The 23,731-nt window shown below is 39.2% G+C and overlaps 2 protein-coding genes across 2 annotated transcripts; one reads left to right on the forward strand and one right to left on the reverse strand.

The window, feature by feature from the left end:
- The first annotated feature begins 6,655 nt into the window (after positions 1 to 6,655).
- Positions 6,656 to 9,276, forward strand: egr2b (early growth response 2b). Its single transcript, XM_044337833.1, has 2 exons — positions 6,656 to 7,031; positions 7,434 to 9,276. Exons 1-2 carry the CDS (start codon positions 6,860 to 6,862, stop codon positions 8,591 to 8,593), a joined length of 1,332 nt encoding a protein of 443 aa, XP_044193768.1. The 5' UTR covers positions 6,656 to 6,859; the 3' UTR covers positions 8,594 to 9,276.
- A 7,906-nt stretch (positions 9,277 to 17,182) lies between these two features.
- Positions 17,183 to 21,927, reverse strand: adoa (2-aminoethanethiol (cysteamine) dioxygenase a). Its single transcript, XM_044338572.1, has 2 exons — positions 21,331 to 21,927; positions 17,183 to 18,739 (listed from the first exon to the last, which is right to left on the reverse strand). The coding sequence occupies exons 1-2, from the start codon at positions 21,664 to 21,666 to the stop codon at positions 18,284 to 18,286; spliced, it is 792 nt and encodes a 263-aa protein (XP_044194507.1). The 5' UTR covers positions 21,667 to 21,927; the 3' UTR covers positions 17,183 to 18,283.
- Between the last annotated feature and the right edge of the window lie 1,804 nt (positions 21,928 to 23,731).

Consider the following 23,731-nt stretch of genomic DNA (forward strand, 5'->3'; position numbering starts at 1 on the left):
ATAATGATCTTCCACCTCAAGAAAAATGAGATTAGTGTGCATTCCGGTGGGCACTGGTGTGACATTAGAAAGACTGTCCTGTTGATGTGTCTGTCTGAGCAGGACATTGAAGGAGCTGCTGCTCAATGTAAAAGCTGCTCTGGGTCAAAGTGTCAGCTTAATGCTTTGAATTTGTTTCCACAGGTCTGTCCAGACTAGTTTGAACAAAGGTAGCATCATAAAACAACCTGATACAATAATAATACTGTTATTTTATCTAATTTTTACATCCGCAAATGGATCTAAAATGCAAATGCCATCAACAGTACTGACTTTTCAAAAATGAAAATCAGCGTGCGTGTATATACATATATACACATATGATGAATTGTTCTATTGTAGGCCTATATGTATTTTGAGAGAAGATTTTAGTCTTTCACTTGGGATTAATGTTGACTCTCATGGAACAAGAAGCTGGATGATAGGCTGTTCATGGGATTAATGTTCTGCTTTAGGATTGTTTTTCTGTCGTTGCTTTATTAAGCAGAATGTATTGACACTACTGAAAGCATGAAGTTGGGTAGGAGTGATGTGGGTGAAGTATTATCCCACTAAATAAAGAGAAAATGTTAGAGGCAGTGGTCCACCCGACAAACATGATAGTGCACATTGTGGACAGGCAATGATCTGAACATCCAAAATAAGCTGTTGTTAGAGTTCAGGCAACTTCATTCAAACATCTTATTCACAATAACAAGTGATTAATATTTATATATGTCACGATTATCTTATTAACTATTTGAAATTCCTGCTGAAAACAAAGTACATTTTCCTGCAATGTAAAGGCTTTCAACTACAAATACGTAGTGTGTGGTTTTTTATTTGGCAGAGGCATACAACGGTGAGGTGGGATTTCTTGTTTCCACAGCTAATGGATGAATGCCTTGTGATATTATTAACTAACTAACTAACTAGAATATAATTTAAACCAAAGGTTACTGCTGTAATGTATTTTTACTCAAAACATTTTTGAAAGTCACTAAAATTTAAACAGTAAGTAAGTTTTATAAGTAAACTCTGCACATACATCAATCATTCTGCCCAGTGAAACTCCAACTGTAGGAACAAGTAGAAAAACACATTTCTGAGTGGACTTTAGGAGGACTTAGGTTTATTCCTTGGGGGTTTCTTATATTTCAAGTTGGCTGACACCTATCACACCCTTTCACAAGTTTATCTTTACAACAAATTCCTGCCTACAAAGAAGAAATGTATTTTAAATGCAGTAATGAGTTCTTTAAATCAAATGTGTCAATCAAACATCATTACCGGCTGATGACATTGAATATTGTTTCATATATTGGGCATTGAAAGTCCTTAATAAGCCTTTCGGTTCTCCATATATGGGCACTTACAGTCAACAGTGTGGGGGCGGTCACTGCTGTTTATTGATCTGTCAGTTGAAGATGGGTCAGATTTAAATTTAAACCAAATAGCTTTCTCACTTTGACAGTTGCACACTCATCGTCTTTCTCCACCCCACTCACACACACAAACACACACACACATTTGCATGTACACACCCCAGTTGCTGTACTCCCACAGAGAGAAAGTATGTGGGCTACAAAAGCAAACTGTATCCAGTGTGGGTTTTGTCTTGATGTCTGTGACAATTAAATAGACATTAGTAAAATAAAAAAAGATTGTGTAGTCTCTCATATAAAACTCTAGCCAGTAATATACGCTGAAAAGTTTATAATACTTAAAAATGAACTAGAATACAGCATTAACTCCAAAATGTAGTTACTGTGTGTTTGTTTGTTTTCTGTGAATAATGATATGATGTGATGATGATGTCAATACAAAAGTGTGATTTTCTTGAGATTGGAAAATATTAATTTTGTGAATAACCCAAACTGTTAAATAGTGATCATTAAATAAATAAGGGATTTTAATATGTGGTCTAAAATTAGTAAGAGTAGTGAAATATCTGTCAGAGGTTGTTTTATTGAATCTAAGGTCACTATATTGTAAACGAAGTGCTGGCACTGACACACAATCTGTCTCTAAAGGTAATATTATAAGAGTATTATTGCCATCTGTCTGTCTTTATCAACCCCTGCTAACCACAGGCACGCTATCAGTCACTATACAGTAGGTACATTCAAGGGACATTACAGGGATTTTCCCTGGTTTGCTGCTGCAGTAGGTTACAATAACTATGTGCTGATGTCAAATGTAAGCAATGACATAACGGTCTTGTGTCTGCTAATTATAGATGATTATTAGACTTGCATGAGTTGTGATGATCAAGAAAAAACAAAAGAAGTCTCTTATGTTGATAAAACAAAGCTAGTTGTATCAAGATCACAAAACAGTTCTCCTGTTTTGGACTAAGCCCTTTGGTTCCAGTCAAGGGAAATTTTAATGCTACAGCTTACAATGATATTTTAGACAATAGTGTGCTTCCAACTTTGTGGCAGCTGTTTGGAGAAGGGTCTTCCTGACATTTCCTCCATGTACAAAGCCAGCTCCATAAAAAAATGCTGACTGGCCTGCGTAGAGCCCTGACCTCAACCCCATCCAACATTTTGGGATGAACTGGAACGTCGACTGTGAGTCAGGCCTTATCACCAACATCAATGTTCAACTTCACTGAGACACATCTGTAACATCTGTTCAAAGTTGGAAACCTTCTTCCCTCACTTTTCATGTGAACAACCTGAGTGCAACATGATGAGTGTCTTTAAGACATTTAGTTTTCTCACCAAATATTATTTTGTACTTTGCCAACACTGAATACAAATAAGAGTCAATACATAGCAGCATAACAGCTTCTGTCTCACCTGTATACGGCTTCATTCAACACAAGAAGTTCCTGGTTCTTTGTCATCCATATCAATAGAAAAAATGGCAGTTAGTTTTAGTTTTTAATTTAGAGGAAGTCCTTGATGAAAGTATGCATAAAGCGAATGGCCTGGGAGCAGCCTTGAAAGGCAGCATACACAATGCATTCTGGTTGTTTCTCCTTTAGGGTGAAGTCTACAGCCTTTTTCTCAGTTTTCTCTGAACATAGGGAACATAATTTTCCTAAATTATTGCACATTTCTATTACATAAGTGACTATAGTTTCTTTCCAGTTGTGAAATTCATCTACAACCATAGTCTATTTGCCATAACCAAGATCCTTCTCTAACCTTAATCATAATGTAGTTGCCATGTGCAGATGCTCTAATAAGAAATTTGAAAGACATCGCTATTGAATATAATCTGGAGTTTTTCAGAATGGTCTAATATCACTGTTCAGTCCGGTGATAGGTTTGGGTGTCCATACACTTGTGCTCCATTCTCACATGATAACAAAAATAAAAATAATTCGACCTCTCATCATTTGCAATATTCAACTTAAGTATCTTACCATTCTGGAAAAAAACAATGTGATATGGAAATGCCATACTAACAGACTTTAATATAATATGATGGTAAACAGCCTTATTGAGCAAATGACAGTGGCACTGAAACACATTAGAAATATCTAGTAAGGTCTGTGCACCACAGTGGGACATCCCTTACTCGTTGAAAGCATATTTAATACACAGCAGACTCCAGCTCTGACGTCATTTTTAAAAATCTTTCGGACAATCATTTGCAAGACCATATCCTTCCTGACAAGTGTCAACAAGCACTGGTATGTTTGTGCTTACACAATATGTCCCCAACTATTTCACACACAGCACTATACTGTAAAAAGGACAATTCAAGTGTGAGTTCTCGCTCTCTCTCTCTCTTTTCACCTACACACACACACACACACACACACACACACACACACACACCGTGCAGGCATGTGTTAAATGAATACAGCTATTATTGACAGTGTTTATTGACTAGTGTGTTGATTAATGTGAGGGATGTGTGTGTGAACGTGACACTCTGAAGCTATTTAAAATCACAGTTAAACGTTTCAGTAGTCACACCTTATCTTATTTGTAAAGACATGGGCTTGAATTGATGACTTATCATTGCCCCTCTTTCAGTTTCATCATTTTTATCATTATTTGTATCACTAGTTAGTAGCAGTAGAAATATTAGAAGCAGTGCTAGCAATGTTAAAGTGAAACAGTATTAGTGATTATAGCACTTTTAAACCTGAAAAAGGCTTCCGTGAGGCAAACAGAATAAAACAGAATGATACAGAATGTATCACAGAAAGAATAAAATAGACGTGATACAATATATGAACAAAACAATAAAGCAGGTCACAGTCTTGAAAATGTCAGATGACCCAAGTTTGGTTTTGTTTGTCCTTTTTCACTGAGATTCAGAGAAGTAACCAACCATTCTTAGGGCCTTTAACTCAGGGTTGTATCTATGGGGGGATTTAGATATGTGCTATTGTGTATTTGAGACTGTTTGAAATCCTGTATGGATTCAGAAGTTATATGATGGAATATGATATAACTTTATATGCAGAAATCGGTGTAATGCCACATTCCTAAAAAAAAATGAACAAAGCAAGACTGAAAGATTGAAATATTTTAAACATATTTGCTGAAAAGGTTGAAAGCTCTGGAAAAAAAAAACTAGTAAGTGGACCTTGAGATAAGATTATGTTGTCAGATTAATGTTCAAAAGGTCAAGAATAAATTTTGACATTCAAAGAGGTTTGTGATGATCTGTTGGACATGGAATCCAAATAAATCTAAAAAAATAAAAAATAAATTCTTCTTACACATAAGCTGTAGTGCTTGTGTGATCAGATAGAGAGCCCTGCTGGAATGTCAACTAGCTTTAGCAATATGATCTGGACCACAGATTACAATCTTCTAAGGTTCTTTCCAGCAACCAACCCTCTGATGTCAGGAAAACAACTGTGTGAAATAAATAATCTGCCAAAACGATCTGAACTGACAATAGTAGCAGTGTCCATGTTCAGGTAAGCTGCAGGGTATCCTTCCCTTTCTAACATTAGCAGTGAACATTTGACCTTGTCAAAAGTCTGACACCCTAACATCAGTGATAAAACAATATTTGAGTTACAACATGATAGTGATAATGTGGCTATGCAACACACACAAACACACATATACACAAGATGGAAACTATATTCCACCCAAGGTGCCCAATATTTTCTGTTTTCTGTCTGTCAACTTTCTCCACCCACGAAGGGACTTTACAAGCTCAAACAAAGCAGTATGACCTGTATGTGTATGTGTGTGTGTGTGTGTGTGTGTGTGTGTGCGTGAGAGAGAGAGAGAGAGTGAGAGAGACAGACACACACACTTCCTGAGGAGTCCACAGGAGGGCACACAATTTTCTGTTGACTAATAAACAAATAACTGCAACCAACTCTGTTAAATAAAATAACAGTATTTATGAGGAAAACATAAACAATAGCAGAGTTTTGAAACACTACACATTAAGAGAGAATCACCAGTGTTTTTTTTTAGATGTTATGACCTCATAATTGCTTTTAATTTTTTAATTGTTCTTATTCTTATTTATTTATTTGTTTGTTTGTTTGTTTATTTATCTATTTATTTGCCTCATTGTCAAATCCTACTCTTTTACTTTTTAGCATTGTTAATTTATCTTGTTTTTAATCGATATCGCCATGTATTCTTTTGTTGTTTGTTGTTTTCTTGTTTGTCTGTATCTCGGCAACAATGAAATCAAGGGTTCTCCCTCAATGCGTCTCCAGAACTTTCAAATAGCTAAATAAAGTGATGATGATGATGATGATGATGATGATGATGATGATGATGATGATGATGATGATAAATAAATATAAATAATATAATGGTGATGTAAAATAATTCAAAAGTAAAAAAAATCTGAAATTAATCATTAATTAAACATTTCCTCTCTTAGTTCAGTCATCATCATTATCGACCACCACAGTCACCTTTTAAGATAAATGTTCATTTAGTCTTTGTGTTTATTTCACATGGCCCACCACCAACGCCTCTATAAATATTGGTTTCCTTTTGCTAAGCTCTATAAATATCTCTAAATGACTATATTTAACTCCTCAGTAAACCAAATATATTCTTTCCTAGAGCATAGTCAAATCAGACTGACAAAAGTTTCCGAGCCCATGAGGCCTATCGCACTCAAAGGAATAAATTCCGCTCCCCTGTCCGTCTCATTTGATTGTGGTTATGCCAGAGCAGTTCTCTCTCTCTCAGCTCGGTAAAACTCGTCACTTTCCGATGATCATATTCCGGATTCGAAACCAAATAAGGAGCCTGGGGGTGTTCCCCTGCACACCGGATTCAACCTTTTATGGGTTAAGAAACTCAACCGGAATTCCTCTTTTGATATCAGAGCGCGATTAGATAGAAGATATACGAGGGTAAATGTAAAAAAAGAATAATATTTTATAGAATTGTTAAGAAATGAGGGTCGCGGATGCTCACTGTGGTATGTTTTGTTTTTATGTTGATTTAAGGCCGTTTATCTCTGTTTCGAAGCGAGTGGAAAAAGTCCGTTTTGGCTCTTCTGCAGCAGCGGGTTCTCCACTGAGTGATTCCCTGAAGCGTCACGGAGCCAACCTCTCCGCTCTCCTCGCCCCTCCTACTACCATATTTGGTTAATGACGTAGCGGCCATATTCAAAAGGTTCCCCATATACATCCTCGTGCCAGGGCCGCTGCTCTCAATAAGTGATTACTTGAGACTGTGTTAACTTTGTCACTAGAGCGCATGAAGCGCACCAGAAACACGGAGCTCATCCTCTCACACGCAGTGACAGACAGAGACATGCAGTGGTGACCCACGCTTGTCTGGGTTACACACAGTTATTTATCTAAAGCTTTGGAGGGAAAGAACAGAAAGAGACAAAAAGGAGACCGAGCAGACGCAGCAGTGTTTTACCCACAATGACAGCTAAAACTCTGGAGAAAGTACCGGTGAATCTCGGGGGGTTCGTGCATCCCGTAGCCGAGAGTGTGTACTCAGTGGATGACATCGCCACCAGCTTGCCGACCTCTGTGGCTATCTTCCCCAACACCGATTTAGGAACGCATTATGACCCGCTTAATGTGACAGCAGGTAAGATGAAAGACCGATGGTTTGATACTTTTTGAGTGCATATTGAAGAAACAAGTTGTCTGTCTCCTGCTTTACTTTACGTTTCTATGTTTATTTCACTCATTTTGAGGTTATCTCCAAATCCTTTTAAAAGCTGCTTCAGAGAATAATAAAAATAATTGTTTTTCCTCAGCCTGTTATGGTAAAAAAGTTAGTTAGTCATTCCATATGTGTAACATACAATGTCACAACGTTATGAGAGCAGCATCAAATTCTCTGACTTTTCTTTGAATGGCAGTCTGTGCGTAATAGTTCAGAGACGCGCTTACTTTCTCTCACACACTTTCCTGTCTAGTGTGAACAAGTTAATTAATCTTTGTTGTGTTCTCTCACTAATGATCTGTGTTTTTTTTTCATCCGCAGATGGCTTGATGAGCGCAGACATGAGCGTGGAGAAGCGGTCTCTGGACCTCTCCTACCCCAGCGGCTTCTCTCAGCCTGCCCCCCACCGTAACCAGACCTTCACCTACATGGGAAAGTTCTCCATCGACTCTCAGTATCCAGGTAACTGGAACCCCGAGGGAGTGATCAATATTGTCTCGGGCATCTTCAACGTGGCCCAGCCGCCGCCTCCTCCTCCTCCCTCCTCCTCAGCGTCCTCCTCCCCGGCTTCCTCAGGATCTCCCAATCACTTTTCCAGCGGAAATTTGAGTTGCACCATGGCGCATCAGAGCCAGGCAGAGATGGACCACCATCACCACCTGTACTCCCCCCCGCCTCCCTACTCCTCTTCTGGCTGCGGGGATGTGTACCAGGACCCCTCGGCGTTTCTGTCCACCTCTACCTGCCCCATCGCCTCTTACCCGCCACCCTCCTACTCTTCGCCCAAGCAGCCCGGCAGCTCAGACGCGCTTTTCCCCATCATCCCTGATTACCCGGGCTTCTTCCAGCCGGCTTGCCAGCGAGACATGCACACGGCAGGTATCCAAGACCGGAAACCTTTCGGTCCGTGTCCACTCGATACATTCCGCGTCCCCCCACCCCTGACCCCACTGAACACTATCAGGAACTTTACACTTGGGAGTCCGGGTGGCAGCTCCGAGGGAGGGCCGCCGAGGCTCCCCTCTGCCTACAGCCCACAGAACCTGCCTCTGAGGCCGATCCTGCGGCCCAGAAAGTACCCGAACAGACCCAGCAAGACGCCCATCCACGAGCGACCATACCCTTGTCCGGCGGAGGGCTGCGACCGGCGGTTCTCCCGCTCCGACGAACTGACCAGACACATCCGCATCCACACTGGACACAAGCCGTTCCAGTGCCGGATCTGTATGCGCAACTTCAGCCGCAGCGACCACCTCACCACGCACATCCGCACGCACACGGGAGAGAAGCCGTTTGCCTGCGACTTCTGCGGCCGCAAGTTCGCCAGGAGCGACGAAAGGAAGAGACACACTAAAATCCATCTCAGGCAGAAGGAGAGGAAGTCCTCTACTCTCTCCTCTTCGTCCTCGTCCTCATCCAGCAGCTCCGGGCTGGAGCGGCAGTCAGGCGGTATCAGCGCAACCAACGGGATTTGTTCATAGTTGGAAAACTTTGTTGTCACCATGGCTGCGTGACTCACACTAACCCCTAAAAAGAAAAGAACTATCAAATAACAATTCTGAAACTGTTGTGAACTAAATATAGTAGCCTAAATACCAGGATTGGGATAAACAAGAGCTTGCACGGTGAGCGCAGCTGTGCAGTTTGTGCGCAATTGCGCACATAGACCCATTCCTGCTCCAGAACTGACAGAAAGACTGACACGAATGCACTTTTCCTGCACAGTCTACTGAACATACACGTATATATAGCCATTCATTCATTAGAATATACGAGGACGGTTGTAATATAAAGGGGAATAGTTATGCGCGCACCATGCTGCGCATTCCAATGTGAAATAACTGCAATAACGTTTTAAAAAGAAAACTGTACTTAAGTTATTGAATTGACAAAGTGTTCATTCTAACATATTTGTTGATTACTATATTTCCCCTTTAGTGCCTTGCTGTGTGTATTTTTGTACACTGACTGATTCAAGGACGCTTCTAATGCAATGTATATTTGTCCTTTAATATGTAAAGTTGGAAGACATTCTATTTTTGTACACATTTCGTCTCGTGTAACTCCAAGTGTTAAGCAACTGTGGTTCACGTGTAAAACAATGGAGTGTAAATATGTTGAACTCATACCGACCTGACATTTTTATTGTGATGTGTGTTTTGAGACTTATTAAATGTATAAGGATGATAAATACATCCTGTATGAGTTTGGTTTGTTACTCATAACTAAAGCACAACACAGACAAGCAGTATCAACCCATGATGCATTCATGGAACTCAAATGTCGCTGGGTTTGAAAGTGAATACACTTCTTTTATCTGCATTTATAAAAAAGACTTGTAAAGCTGTTGATGTTGGAAATTTTATCGGGTAAATCCCACGTTGCGTCATGCATGGCGTGTCTGACTCAGAGTTTTCACCCACTCACTTTATTTAGGTTGCACATCAGGTTGTATACAGGTTATGAACTCTGTATACAAATGGTTTGTTTGCAAAATAGAATCTAGATAGAAGAAATAGAAGTCTATTTTGTCGCAGTATCTATTCTTTAAGCAAAATATGTTAAAACAAAAACAAAAAACTTTTGACCCGAATCAAAAGAGTCCAGATGTTTTTTGTTGACCTAAAAGTATAACATAATAAGTCTAAAAAGACTCATTATGTTCAAGTTGTAGAATGTAAACTAATTCTAAAAACCTACAAATTTTAGAATTAGAATGTAAACTAATTCTAAAAACCTACAAATTCACAGAGAATATACAGAGGACACAACTCCAGAATCCTCAGCATCAGCTGTTATATTGTGTGTGCCTCAAATTTGATTTCATGTAGGTATACAGACACTTATTCTAACCATGTTGTTCACCAACAGTGTAAATTCTATTTCTTTTAACTTGAAACTCAACAGAAATAAGCTGTTCATTGTTATTAACTTTTACAAGGTGCTTAAAAAAACACATTTGGTCGCAATATAATATTTGTGTGTGTGTTTTCATATGGCCATGGTCTGTATCTTTTGTGACTCACACCTAAACACCTCTTAGGAGGGGGCATTTTGTGGTCACCTGTTTCCTTTTCCTCTACATGTAGAATCTACATGTTTATTAATAAACACCAGGATGTGGTTGTTACAGAAGAATTATAATTATAAATCCTTTATAGATCTTTAAAAAAAGCCTTTGATACCACAGTTCACAATATATTACTAGATGAACTGGAAAGGTCTGGTATCAGAGTGGTCGTGATGAATTGGTTGAGAAGGTATTTAAGAATCAGGCAACAATTTGTAAATACAGGTGAGCATAAATCAACATGTATGGATATTACTTGTGGAGTACCTCAGGGGTCAGTATTAGGCCCAAAATTGTTCATTTTGAACATAAATGACATATGTAGAATATCAAAAATATTGAAATTTGTATTATTTGCGAATGACACAAATATTCTCTGTTCTGGGGAGAATTTACAGCAGCTTTTGGAGGTGATCACAACAGAAATGAGAAAATGAAAATGGCGGTTTGACATAAAGATATGTGTAAGATACGTGCATGCAAAGCTGGCAAGGAACGTTGCAATACCAGGAAAAACAAGGCACATTCTGGATCACACAGCGTTGCACACTCTATACTGTTCACTTGTACTGCGCAGTCGTTTATAAATTGCATATATGAGTTAATGGATGAATAGTTGAGATAGAAATAAATAAGCGTATACTTCTTCCTACTCCTTTTCAAACACGTAATATTTAATTTGTGTTGTTTATGAGAATTTATTTATAGATTTATTGTTTATTTCATTTAATTGTTATTCTTGTTTTGTTTTTATGTTTTTTTTTTGTTTTACATGTTCGAAATAAAATAGACTAAACTAAACAAAATCTAAAAAAGGTTCATTACAGCACAGTACCATGTGAAAGAGTATGTAGTAACTAAGTAAATAACTTTACTTTATGTGGACAAAACAGAAGGGTCTTAACTGTATGGACCACCCAAGAACTGTCAGTTTGCTGTGCTCTCTTTTCTGACACATCTCTGTCTTAAAGTATTGACAAGGAATCTGTGTCAAAGTAAAGGCCTGTAGGTTTAGATGTGTTATATTATAGAAGCATTCACTATGTGTAATCAGAGCTTTAGTTTGAATATAAACTTAACTCAGTTTCCATTGAAACTCCAGCTGTGTTTCAGATGAACAATCATGTAGGGGGTCAGTTTATTTGCCTTTCACACACTGTCATTGTGTTGAGCTGTCATAATGGACTAACACTGGTTAAATATGGATAAATAATAACACTACTACTCACCATAGGAAGGTTATAGTGGCTATAGCTTTGCCATAATTCCATGAGGTACCTTAACCCTTAATTTATGGTCTCACTTTGATATTAAGGTCAAGCAGATTCATCAGACGCACGTGGAACACTGTTCAGAGAAGAATCATGAGTCCAGGTAAAATAAACTGTGGTGAGGTTGGTTAACATCACACCAAAATTTGCTGGATTTTACTGAATCCAGTTTCTGACTCTTAAAACCTGATGGGACGCTAAAGCGCTGCCCTTACGTATGCTCACAGAGTGTAGGTGACACGGACACACTGCACAGAGGTGTTGGAAGAATAATGAATTAATACCAAGAAGTAGCTCTGAACACACACTGTGTAGTTTTTTTTTTAAAAATTATGTTTGACATTACCTTTCTTAGGCATTGAACTCACAATTTGAAAACATCTTTATACTAAAGCCACAGGAACAACCGAACAACCATCAATAATTAAAAATAATTTTAAAAATATCACAAGAGCTTTACTGTAAAATACAATTGAATTTTAAGTTTGTTTTTAATTGATTAACGATATTGTAATTGTCTTTTTTTGTTTGATTGTTGCAGCCTTTGGCTCGTGTGTAAAGATGTGGTTTCATATTGTGAATTTAATGCCTGTGATCAAAGCATTACATTTTCAATATTTTTTATTGGATCAATTGCATAAAAAGGATATTGTTTAGCTGTGGAGTTGTTGGAAGTTGTTGGATGTATAGTTTTTAACTTTTCACGGAAGTAGCCTAAACACATCCCTAACCTGTCTCTGTACTGCTTGCACTAGAGATGAAAATGATATTGATCCTCTCATAAAATTCTCCGGGAGACGGCAAACAAGCACATTTCCAAAAGTGACATATTTCAGCTTTCCAGAAGTGGTGTTGAAGCCTGGTGGTAATCTGTAACATCTTTATTCTTCTGACGCCAACTTGACCACAAGAACAAATGACCAATACTGTAGACAGTCACGGGCTGAACAAAGAACACCACTGTTCTTCACCCCCTGATCTCCTCACTGACTGTCCTATAGGCTGAGTTGTTTTATGGATCATGAATGGCAGTGTGCACTTGTCTTATTATCTTATTGAATGTTCATTTTGCTGTTGTACCTACCTGATCAGGAAATAACACGCTTTAAATAAGACCATGTCTGTAGTGATTCTTACAGTCAGAGCAGGGGGGGATTATACAGTGAGGAAAAAATGTTACACATATCTGACATCTCTACTAGTGGTTGCCAACAAATGGCTTTTCTTGTTCAAGCTGCACCACAAGTATTCCCCATACTGATAGACTGTCCTGATAGACTTTACACTGGAAATTGAGGATAATTGCATTTAATGGGAGCCACAGTCAGTGAGCTGGCTGACAGGTCACAGTCAGCACAGTGTTTGCAGCCAAGTGACAGGCCAGTCAGTGTAATCCTCTCAAACACGTGTATGTGTGAACATGCACACATTAATATTATCACTGCATTAATATGATATTTAACATGAAGAAAATGAAAACTGAACAAATATGTTGTCTCTTCAAGGACACACAGCTGCTGTGGGACAAACCGGGGAGGTTCAAGAGATGATTTCCAAAGACGCACTTACACATATAAATATTTGTTAAATATTAACCTTTAAACAGATTTCCCTAAATCAAGTTAGAGCATAACCACACACTAACGGTCCCACCACAAATCCTCTATTGTGCTGAAGTGTGGGAGAAGGCTTGGTCTGTCCGGACGTTGACCTTTTTCCCGTCTTCGTTTTTTCGAAGCCGTCTCTGTCTGAGTTGGACTATGTTTGAGGGTCATTGTCCTGCTGGGAGGTGAATCCTCTCTCACTCTGCAGTCATTTTACTCTCTATCTTCTCAAGTGACAGTATTAAGACACTAATGCAGAGACTGATCCCAACTGCATTATTCATTATGATGATTTGTCGAAAGCAGTCACATTTTTCTACTATACATACATACACTGAAAGCAATCTGGAGTCCTTTGTCAAGCTCAGTGACGTTTTGACATTTGGATAGTGTGAACCACTGCAGCTTTTCAAGACAGTACCTTCTGTTGTTAAAGATGCTATATTCACCTGTTTTACATTAACCTCCAAACTATCAGTATTTGCCATAAAGGGGACATATCATGTTTTTTGTGATTTTCTGTTATTTTTATACTGTCATAATGTTGCATGTTAAACATGATCAAAGTTCCGAAACTTAATGTGAATGTGTGTAAAAATGCTGCCTTCAAGTCAAAAGCCAGGGCTTCAGCCTGCTGTGAACTCTTCATTTGCAAAGTGACCTCTACTTCCTCCTCGTGATGACGTCAGATCATTTGGGAATGCTGTTGTTTAAGTTTTTCCATGTGTTGTTTGCATTGTTCACTCTCATATTTCAGATTGAATTTTGGCTCAAAAATGTATGGATAGATTTGAGAAGTTGACATTTTGAGTAAAGAACGAGGAAAAGAAGTGAAATCCTGCTACTATAATTTCTTGACATAGCGTCTCAAGCTGCCAGAAGTCTGTCGAGGGGCAGCTGGCCAATCATAACAGAGTGGGCTCATTGCGAGGGGGGCCTTAAAGAGACAGGAACTAAAACGGCCTGTTTCAGACAGAGGCTGAACTGAAGGGCTGCATAAAGGGCCAGTATAAGATAAAGAGTTTTCAACTGTAAATCATGCAAAGATATTCCAGTAGAGCCCCAGATTAAAAATACAGACCCAACAATGTGCATGATATGTTCTCATTAATCTCAAATAAAAGAACAAGACCCAAACCAATAACGTGTTAGTCCCTCTCTCAATACTCTCTGACTTCTTTACCCTGTCTGTGGCTGTCAACTCCAAGCCCATTGGTTGCCACTGAAAACATAAACCTTTAAAAACAGGTCACAGATCTATAGTGCACCTTGGAATTCGTAACTCAAGGTCTACTTACTAGCTTTTTCCTCCGCAACTTTTAGCCTTCCTCAGCAGATGCAGTTTGCTTTGTTGCCATCACATTATTTAAGTATGGAATCTTGGTCATGAGAAAGCAGGTGGTCATATATGGGAGGGGAGAGTGACAATGAAGCTATCTCCATCTGATGAAGAAGACCAAGAGCTGCAGCTGAAAGATCTTTTTGTCAAACTACGAATATCTATTTTAATTTTTTTAAAGGCTCAGTAATTTCTTAAACAGCTGGTCACTTAGTTAGTTAGTTTTAACTAATTTTACTCAAACAGGAGGAAACAGTGCATTTGTTGAGGAATATTTCCATTGGTGGATGATCCACATTTGGTGCTCTAGTGAGTATTTCTGGCAGCAGGATTGTGTGTGTGTGTTCACGGTAATGAAGGAACATGTCGCCCAGTGCAACAGTGTGGCTCACTGATTTGTTTTTAATAGTTTTTGGACAACAATAGAGCTCTACAGCATGAAGGAATAAGATATATCAGGCTTTAATACACACACAATACTTGTTATTAGATCAATTCATTGTTGGTCTTTTCATGTGATTAGTTGACAAGCCAAATATAATCAGGACTGACTTACAGCATGGACACATCCTGTTTTTACAACTTGAGTCTTATTTTCATAGTTTTGGTCAGTTCTCTGACATCATGTTAGAGTAATAGAATCACTTATATTCCAGATCTCACTTTTGCAGACACTCTTGTCTTCTTTTGGAGTCTCTAGGGTTCTGTTCCAAGAAAATGGTGATCAGTTACATTTCTGTTAGGTTTGTCTTGACCAACAGAGCTCATGGGTAAAGCTTTTTTTTTTCTAAGGGCTTAAAGGAAAATCAAACAAAATAAGAATCTAAACATCATCATCAACATCATGATTAGGGAAAGCCATACAGAGAAGTAAAATTTTAAGGTACTTGTACTTTGAGTATTTCCATTTTATGCTACTTTATACTTCCACTCCACCACATTTCAGAGGGAAATACTGCACTACTTTGTATTCCACTACATTTAGTTCACAGCTTTAGTTACTGTTACTGTCAGATTAAAATTTTACATAAAATAACATAATGATAAGTTTATAAATTATACTACATTATTAAGGATTAAGCCAGTGGTTCCCAAAGTGTTTGGCTTGTGGTCACTTAAGAAAAAAGTGTGTGTATTTGTGTCTCCTTATCATGTTTCAGATATCTATAAGTTGTTTGCAGTTCCACCAGAGACATTTCCCCTCACATGGCTTCAAATAAAGACATAAATCTCCAATATTGTGAGGTAAAAAGTTCAGAAAATTTTCCAAATCTATGAAGCAGAACTGTTTTTTCTATTTCTATCTGTTTGCACAATTGATCAGTGTGCTCCAGTCCCTTTTGTTCTCTGGAAGCCTGCTGTCCTCAAACCGAGAAGCACCTGATTCAACTATGTTTTTTCTCTCATCTTACTAGCCCTCAGATTTATCTTATAACCCTTACAAAGCAGTTCAAACTAGCAACTACAAGAATAAAATGCTGCTTATGCATTGACTCATCATGATAATAATATATTAAATGTATTTAATATATCAGTCACAGTGCAGTTTTCTGCCAAATAAGTACTTTTACTTTGGTACTTTAACTACATTTTGCTGCTAATACTTATGTACTTTTACTTAAAGGTACACTATGCAGGATTTGTCAGTTGCTGTTTGTAAACACAACATTCAAAGTTGATCCCTCTTCCCCGGCTCAACAGAGAGAAAGCAGTGGTGGTTGAGTCAGCTAGAGAGTGAATGAAGAGAGGGAGCAGTGGTAGTGGAGAAGAAAGCCGATGAAATAAAGATAAATAAAACATTATTTTCTGATTGGTTCACAGCGGTTACATTCTGAAGCACAAACAGGTCCACACCTCTGCACAACCCTGCATGGATGCTGTGTGAATGCAGAGCTTCATCCTGTCCGCTGTGGCCTCTCCTGCAGCTCATTATTCATCAATGACACAGAGACAGAGAGCAGAGCGGAGCAGAAGGAGAGAGACGGAGACAGTGATGTAACCAGGTCGCTACGCTAAAAGTCCCGACCTCACACCCTGCACGCTGTTATTGGCTGGGGGCTACACATCCACTGACCAAAGGCTGATGCCCAGAAGTGTCTGGAACACAGCAAAATAAAAAGAAAATAAGAAAATACAGGCAGAGGGCAGAGTCTCTGTAGATACATACACTGCTGCACACTTCTAGTGAGTCATAAATGATGATTGAGAGGGATGACTTTTGTATGAGTCTATACGTTGTTTTTAGGAAAATCCTGCATAGCATACTTTTGAATAGGATTTTTCATGCAGGACTTTTACTTGTAATTAATTTTGATTTTAAATGATGTTTTTACTTAAGTAAAGGATCTGAATACGTCTTCCATCCCTGCATGTCACTGCCACAGTATTGTAAAAACTGTTTTAACCAGAACACACACTGATGATATTTTGACACACCAAAGGAGGAAAAGCACACGTTAATTAGTAACATTAATGATGTCTGAATCATGCTTATTCAAACTCATGACCCAGGCATAGTGCATGACGGTTCACCAGTATGACACCTGAGTGGAATCCAATGTTATCAGTTCAACGTTTGCGTTCCCTGCTATAAATCAGAATTTCTGCTGTGACGGTATGGAGCATGCTGGGACACACGTCATTAATTACACCTGCATGTTCCCTTCAGATCATCTGCTGTCAAACAGTTCTATAAAAGGTGCTTCGTTTCATGAGCATTGGATAAACTTTGTAGAATCAAAAAGATGCTTCTATAGTGGTGAAATTGACAACAAATGCTACAGGGATTGTTTACTGAACTTTACTGATTTTTAAATCAAGAACGATAAGAGGACTTATCAGACAACATGAAATTAGATGTTCCATGATTATTCCCATCTATATTTATTGTTCCACATACTGTACATTCAACATCAGAGTAACAATCATTGTGAAACTGACACAGAGACCTGTGTGGAGTCTAGTGTACGCCAAGGCAGGCTGGAGATATAAACTACAGTAAACTAACATACAGAGTGGAATATATAAAGCTACATTTAAAAAGGTAGTGAAGAAAGTAAGTGAAGAAAGTGTGTTGGCTGTATCCCATGAGCATATACAGTCTGGACTGGGTTTTAAAGATTTCAGTCAGCCTTCAATATGATCCATCACATACACCATAAACACTCTGGATGGAGTTATATTAGTTGTAATGACATCAGCTTTTTTTCCCCCATAATGTCCAGACCTGTATATGAACCATTTTATCTGGAATAAGTTAAACACAAAAAATAAAGTGTATAATGTAGTGTGTGCACTTTGGAAGAAGAAAGGAGTGTGTACAATAGAAATGGCACTCTTAATAAGTGTACATTCAATATTCACAAATAAGGCAGGTATGACTTGAGTTACAGGCTTTGGCATTAAGACATGTCATGATCTGGAAGTCCTCTGCAGCAGAGTGAAGAACAACGTGTAGCAGGCTTGCACGGCCTCACACGACACAGATCTGATGACACCCTGTCATTCACATAACATTTGGCTGATGACATTCATGTGCGCACAAGGCAACATAATGGTCCGAAGCAAAAAAAACACCATATTTGGAATGTGAATTCCTTGTCAACACTTTCCCCCCAGTACAGATTGGATTATTTAAGGTTTGTGGAAGGCAGTTCAGTGGTCCTTATGCTGTGTGGGGTGTCTGTGAGGTCAAAGCTATGACCCCAACTCAAGACCCTGTTTCTGTACATTTTTCCCTGCAGTAGAATCCTTGAGCAAGGCACTCGCTTCCTTTGAGTTCCAGGTAATAAATACCTCCCAAAGCAAAAACAGAAATTCCACATGTGGATGGATGGATGTCACACTGTCGTATACTGGAGTGTAGCTCCTGTGGTCAGAGGTTGCATTCAGAAAGAGACTGTAGGGCCTGGGTAGGGTTCCCCTCCACACCAGAAGTCCTCCGGCTGCGGGATTTCTAGCAGCCATGTCTCTTCTTTTTCATTCTCTTCTCCCTGCTGCTCCTGGTTACCCTTTCCATCTGTTTCCCCTTCCGCCACAGTTTGCAGGACTTTGTAATAGTGACAGTCCCGGCCATCATCTGGATTGTACGGCGGTGCCAGGATATCCAGGAAAGCAGCTGGCCCTTCCACTGCATCGATCTGGTGCAGATTATCCCGTACAGGAGTGAGGAGGCATGGCCCGCTGTTCTCTGAGTACTCAGCCACCGAGCGGAGCACGGAGCGCCGCAGGGAGGCCGTCTGGAACATGGGCAGAGGAGGCTCGAAACGAGGTGGGGCGGTGCTGACAGTCAGGTCGTTCTCCAGCTTGTCAAAACAGCGGACGCTCACCTTGCCGTAGAGAACCTGGACAAGAGACAGAACGTTTGTGAACCATGTGAAGAATATACAGCAGGTTGTTGCAGAGAGCAAACAGCAACAACTGACTTTTATCTATCTTATCTAAGAACTATCTATCTACAGTATGTTAATAAAGTCCTCCATGTCTTCTTCTTCTCTTTATTATTAGACTTACACTCTTCAAGCCTGTTCTACTGTTTAGCTCTGCAGCAGAAGTTTCATGGGAATGTTCAAAACAGACCATTTTAAAACGATCAAATCACAAATAAAACTGTTGACCCATGACGACCCATATGTTTTGTTTCAGGGAATACATAAAACTGTGCCCCCTTTCCGTTTTGGGGTGCCACAGTGAGATGACACGGGGAGTGATTATGGGTCCCTGGGGGAAAATGAAGGACATGTAACAAGTATCACAGCTTTTTAACTAACAAGAGATTGCAATGAGAGCTGCAATGATTTGCCACTATTTTGTATCAATTCATAGTTTAAAACTGTCAAACATTCACTGCTTCCAGCTTCTCACAGATGAGTTGCACTAAAAATTTCAATGCTTTTTGATGTTTTATAGACCAAATGATTTATCAATGAATCAAGAAAATAACAGATGAATGGATACTGCATAATCAGTTGCAGCCCAAATTACAATGAACAGTGTTAGAAACAGTGTGGATGTGTGAACAGCTGGGCTGCACTGATCCTATTTCTGACTCCAATACCCAAATTCTGGTTACTGGCTTGTATGAGTGCATATACAATGCCATTGCTCTTATTTCTTTTTCAAATTTTAATATGTAAAGCTCTGTGTGCGTGGACCTGATTGTTCTATGATTACAGTAACAATGAGGTACACACATCACCTCACTACAGGTGGAGAGGTCCATACACCAACGTCCTTTTCAATTATATTGATCTACAAAGTTTATGAAATTGCATGGTAACAACTTTTAAATGAGAACAGTTCTGATCTGTTAAATAAGGTCCATATCAACACTAATAACAATCGAGTGCATCATCCCTCGCTGTTTCCCACCCGCAACGCACACATATTACGCAATGTCCTATTCTTTAACAGAGATACGCTACCAAGAGTTTCCCAGGCAACAGCACAGAGGTTGACTCACGTATCAGAACAGCGCTGCACGGAGGCTCTCAAACGCTACTGATTTCAGAATGAATAGATATTTGGCGTTATTTTTGGCAATAAAAATATTATTTTGGCCTGGCGGGGGTTCTTGTTATAATTTTAGGAGAAACACTGATTCAGTAAACGTTCAGTAAACGCTCACTAAACGCTCACTAAACGTTGAGTACAGTTAAACCCAGCAGTCTCCATTAGGTTGGGTGAGTTCAAAGTTGTGAAAACATTTTCATAGATAATTTGTTAGTCTGTCCCTCCCGCCGCAGGAAAAAATGGATTAATCTGGGAAGGCTATTGATGTATCACTTTTCTCTTTATGAAAGTAACAGAGCAATTATTCAACCAATGAGAATTTGGTCGGACGAGAGCATATCGACCAACTAATCGACCGGTCGACTAGAGCCCTAGGAATAATACTTAACTTGTGTTACTTTACAGTAATGTAATTATACACAACTTTAATGGGAATACACACTATTTAAGCGCAATAACTTAAATGCAGATTTGAAAACTTCATGTTGACACAGGGTCCCTCTACAAGACATGGTCACAGGCCTGCCTTTGTTGATGTTGTACTTCAGTGGTGAAAATTCCTGAACTAATCTGCAATTAATCACTTGACCAAAATCAACTGACATACAGTGAACCTGGGGCTTTTGGGCCCCCTGGGCAATTGCCCACTTTGACAAAGTAAGACATGTTTGCATCTTGCATTTTGCATATAATGGAACGCACCTTCATGAACATTTTTGTATTGTACTTACAGTTATGTACATGTAGATTTTTTATTCTGTATTTATTGCGCACACTTGTCTCTTGTCTATATACAGTATGTTACACCGTGGCCCTGGAATTTCACTCCTCTGTATGTCCTGTGCACACTGTGGATTGACAATAAAGCCTGACTTGACTTAAAGCTGGTAAAGCAGCCCTCATATCTATCTAATAACTAGTGGATAGCCACGTCTGTGTTCAGAGCATCCTTGGTGTGCACAGAGGGGACCAGCATGCCATTGGGCCCTCTGATTGGCAAAAAGTGCATATGTGTTAGTAGTGTGGTGATTACAGTGACAGTGGACATTCCACACTCCTTGAGATAGTAAAACACATGCTACCAACTCAGTTTGAAAAGCAGTGATTTTGCTGCAATGTGGGCCTGGTTTTGGCAAAAGTGTACAACTCACAGAGGATGACATAAAATAGAAAGTTTTATTATTTTTTTCTAATCTTGGGTGAACCACCTGAAAATGTTTTAAGACCTTCTTTAAATTGATATTTATTGGTTCATTACATATTTAAAGTCAGATCTTAATTAGTGTGCTGAGGTGTAGCCGAAGGCTATAACTTATGCATTTTCCTAGCTAGCTATAGCTTAAGCAAACTGATCGATATAAGTCAGAACAGTGAGAGAAAAGCTTCAAAGGCCATAACAGATTAGAGAGGAGGTGTAAAAGACCTTCAGCATCCCGTTCATGCCCGGGTGGTCGTGCAGCGGTATGGAGGCACCGGTCCTCAACAGGAACACCCCCATGCTGAACACCTCCGTCTCGCAGATGTGCATGTAGGTGACCGGGGGGTTCTGGGGCCCCGCTGCCCCGGAGCTCGCTTTGGTTTTCCGGGGAGCAATTTTTAGATCGGCAGCCCTGACCGCGGTCACCAGGGAGATGAGTTCACTCTGTTTGTCTGCGACGAAGTAATTCTCCCCGTTAGCCGAAGACTTCAAGCCTTTAAAGGAGATATAGGCTTGCTTTGCTATTTTCTGGATGAGAGGAGTTTTGTTGTCCCGCGGCATTCTGGTTGCAGGGAAAACTAACGGGTTATCGGTGTGTCCCTGGCACTTTTCCGACGCAAATAAAACCGTGTTAGAATGACTTGCAGATCCTCTAGTGTCACCAAATGTCGTCCAGAGACGGTCGGTCCGCGTTAAAAAAATGATAAAAAAGCGACTTTTATAAAAACAAAACGCATTTCTTGGTGATAAAGTCTAATTTCGCCCCCAGATGTGAGCCTCCTTCCAGTCATTTTCCAGTCTCACCTCTTCATCCGCGCTCACGGAGCCTGCGCACAAAACGCAAAGCAGCATGGGATATAGAGTACGAGAAAATATAAAAGTGATCTAATTGGAATAAACGTGACCCGTGCAGCACTTCTTTATCACATCATATAACAGAAATGGGCTTGTGATTATGCGACTTTAAGGCTTGTGCTGACATATCAAATTCAATAACAGGTCAGATAGTGATGCAGACGGTGAGACTACATTTCCTAGAAGTCCTGGGTACGACCGAGGGATGCAGAGGGGAAGGCCAGATAGGCCATTGAACTCCGCAGCTCTCCCCCGCCCCCCATCACATCCTCTATCACGTTTTCTTAACACTGTCTTAAGACTGCATACAATTACATATTTAAATAAAATAATAAAGGCAGGATTTGAAACCACATAAGTGTAGCTTTTATTTGTTTTATCGACTCCTCTAACTGCTGAAGAGGAATACACCTGTACAGGCCTGTAAAGCATACCTGTTAACCTGTACTACAATTAAAAAAAAAAAATCCATGTAGAGAATTTATGAAGGACATTTGCTCACTGTAAAATGTTCCAGAGGGCATAAAACAAACTATTGCACCTTTTCTGTCATTTGTTACACAATATTCATTGTAATATTTGTTCAGTTAAAGGAATAGTTCTACATTTTCGGAAATATGCTTATAAATGACACATGGTTTTAGACAGAGTTTTGGAGAAACCTTTTTAGAACCATCAAAAGCTGAGCACTTCCCAGAGTCTTGCCCACCATCCATCATCTGACAACCTGTGCTATAGCAAGACACTGCACAGAAGTGCTGGGTAAATGGATACTCTGTTGTTGCCCTAAAACCATATATGATATGTAATTTATTAAATTAATCAATAGTGAGAGTAAAAGTGGCATTTTTGTTCAAACTTGAAATAGATAATATTCTATTATTCTATAGAATAGTAGAATAAAAAAATACAAAGTTACATTATAAAAGTAAAAAATAGTAATTCACAACTATTTTTTTGCAGTGTACACTCACAAAACATGTTTTCATTAAAGGACCTAATGGCAGGCACACCAATTAATACAAAATGTCTACTACAGACCAGTTGGGGGTGTTTATTTTATTGTTAAAATTTATTGTTAAAATCTGGTGTTACATTGTTACATGGAGTCTCAGTCATTACACACAGCACTGAAGTCTGTGTAATCCATGATTAATGTGTAAATAATGTGTAAAGTTCTTGTAAGTAGCCTGGAATTGATAACGTCAATGTGCAAGATGTATGTGGAGAATGGACGAGAATGTAGGTGACACTAAATTGTTTGGATATATTTTGTCCAACATCAATGTTGGTTTCACCTGTAATGTGTAATTACACATTAGACTTCTTTTGCAGAGAGTAGTTTCAGTGAGTGTTCACAGCGAGGTCTGTAGATTATTTGAGACTGTAGAGGAGTATAGACTAATTCTATCAAAAGTAGAGGAAAAAATGTTTTATTTTGTTTTTGTTGGTTTGTTTGTTTTTCTGTGATATAGCTGAATCAAACCTTGTCGTCTACTCAACATATTGAATGGATTGGAGTCTACTGTATGTGTCACAGTTTTGAGACTGTCACCAGAAAATTGATAGCATCAGTTCTTGTTCAAATGCTTAAAACGACCTATTGTCCCCTGTGTGGGCATGGGAATAATGACTGAAGATTATGTGTCATCCTGCCACAAAACCTTTTAAGGGGTGTCAAGACAGAACTGAAAGTAAATTCTCCCTGGGCAACGTGAACAAAGAGGGATTACAAACTGGTAAAAGTGGTCACCTGCCCAATTTGAGTGAG

This window comes from Thunnus albacares, chromosome 20 (genome assembly GCF_914725855.1).
Source record: "Thunnus albacares chromosome 20, fThuAlb1.1, whole genome shotgun sequence".
NCBI classification, from domain to species: domain Eukaryota; kingdom Metazoa; phylum Chordata; class Actinopteri; order Scombriformes; family Scombridae; genus Thunnus; species Thunnus albacares.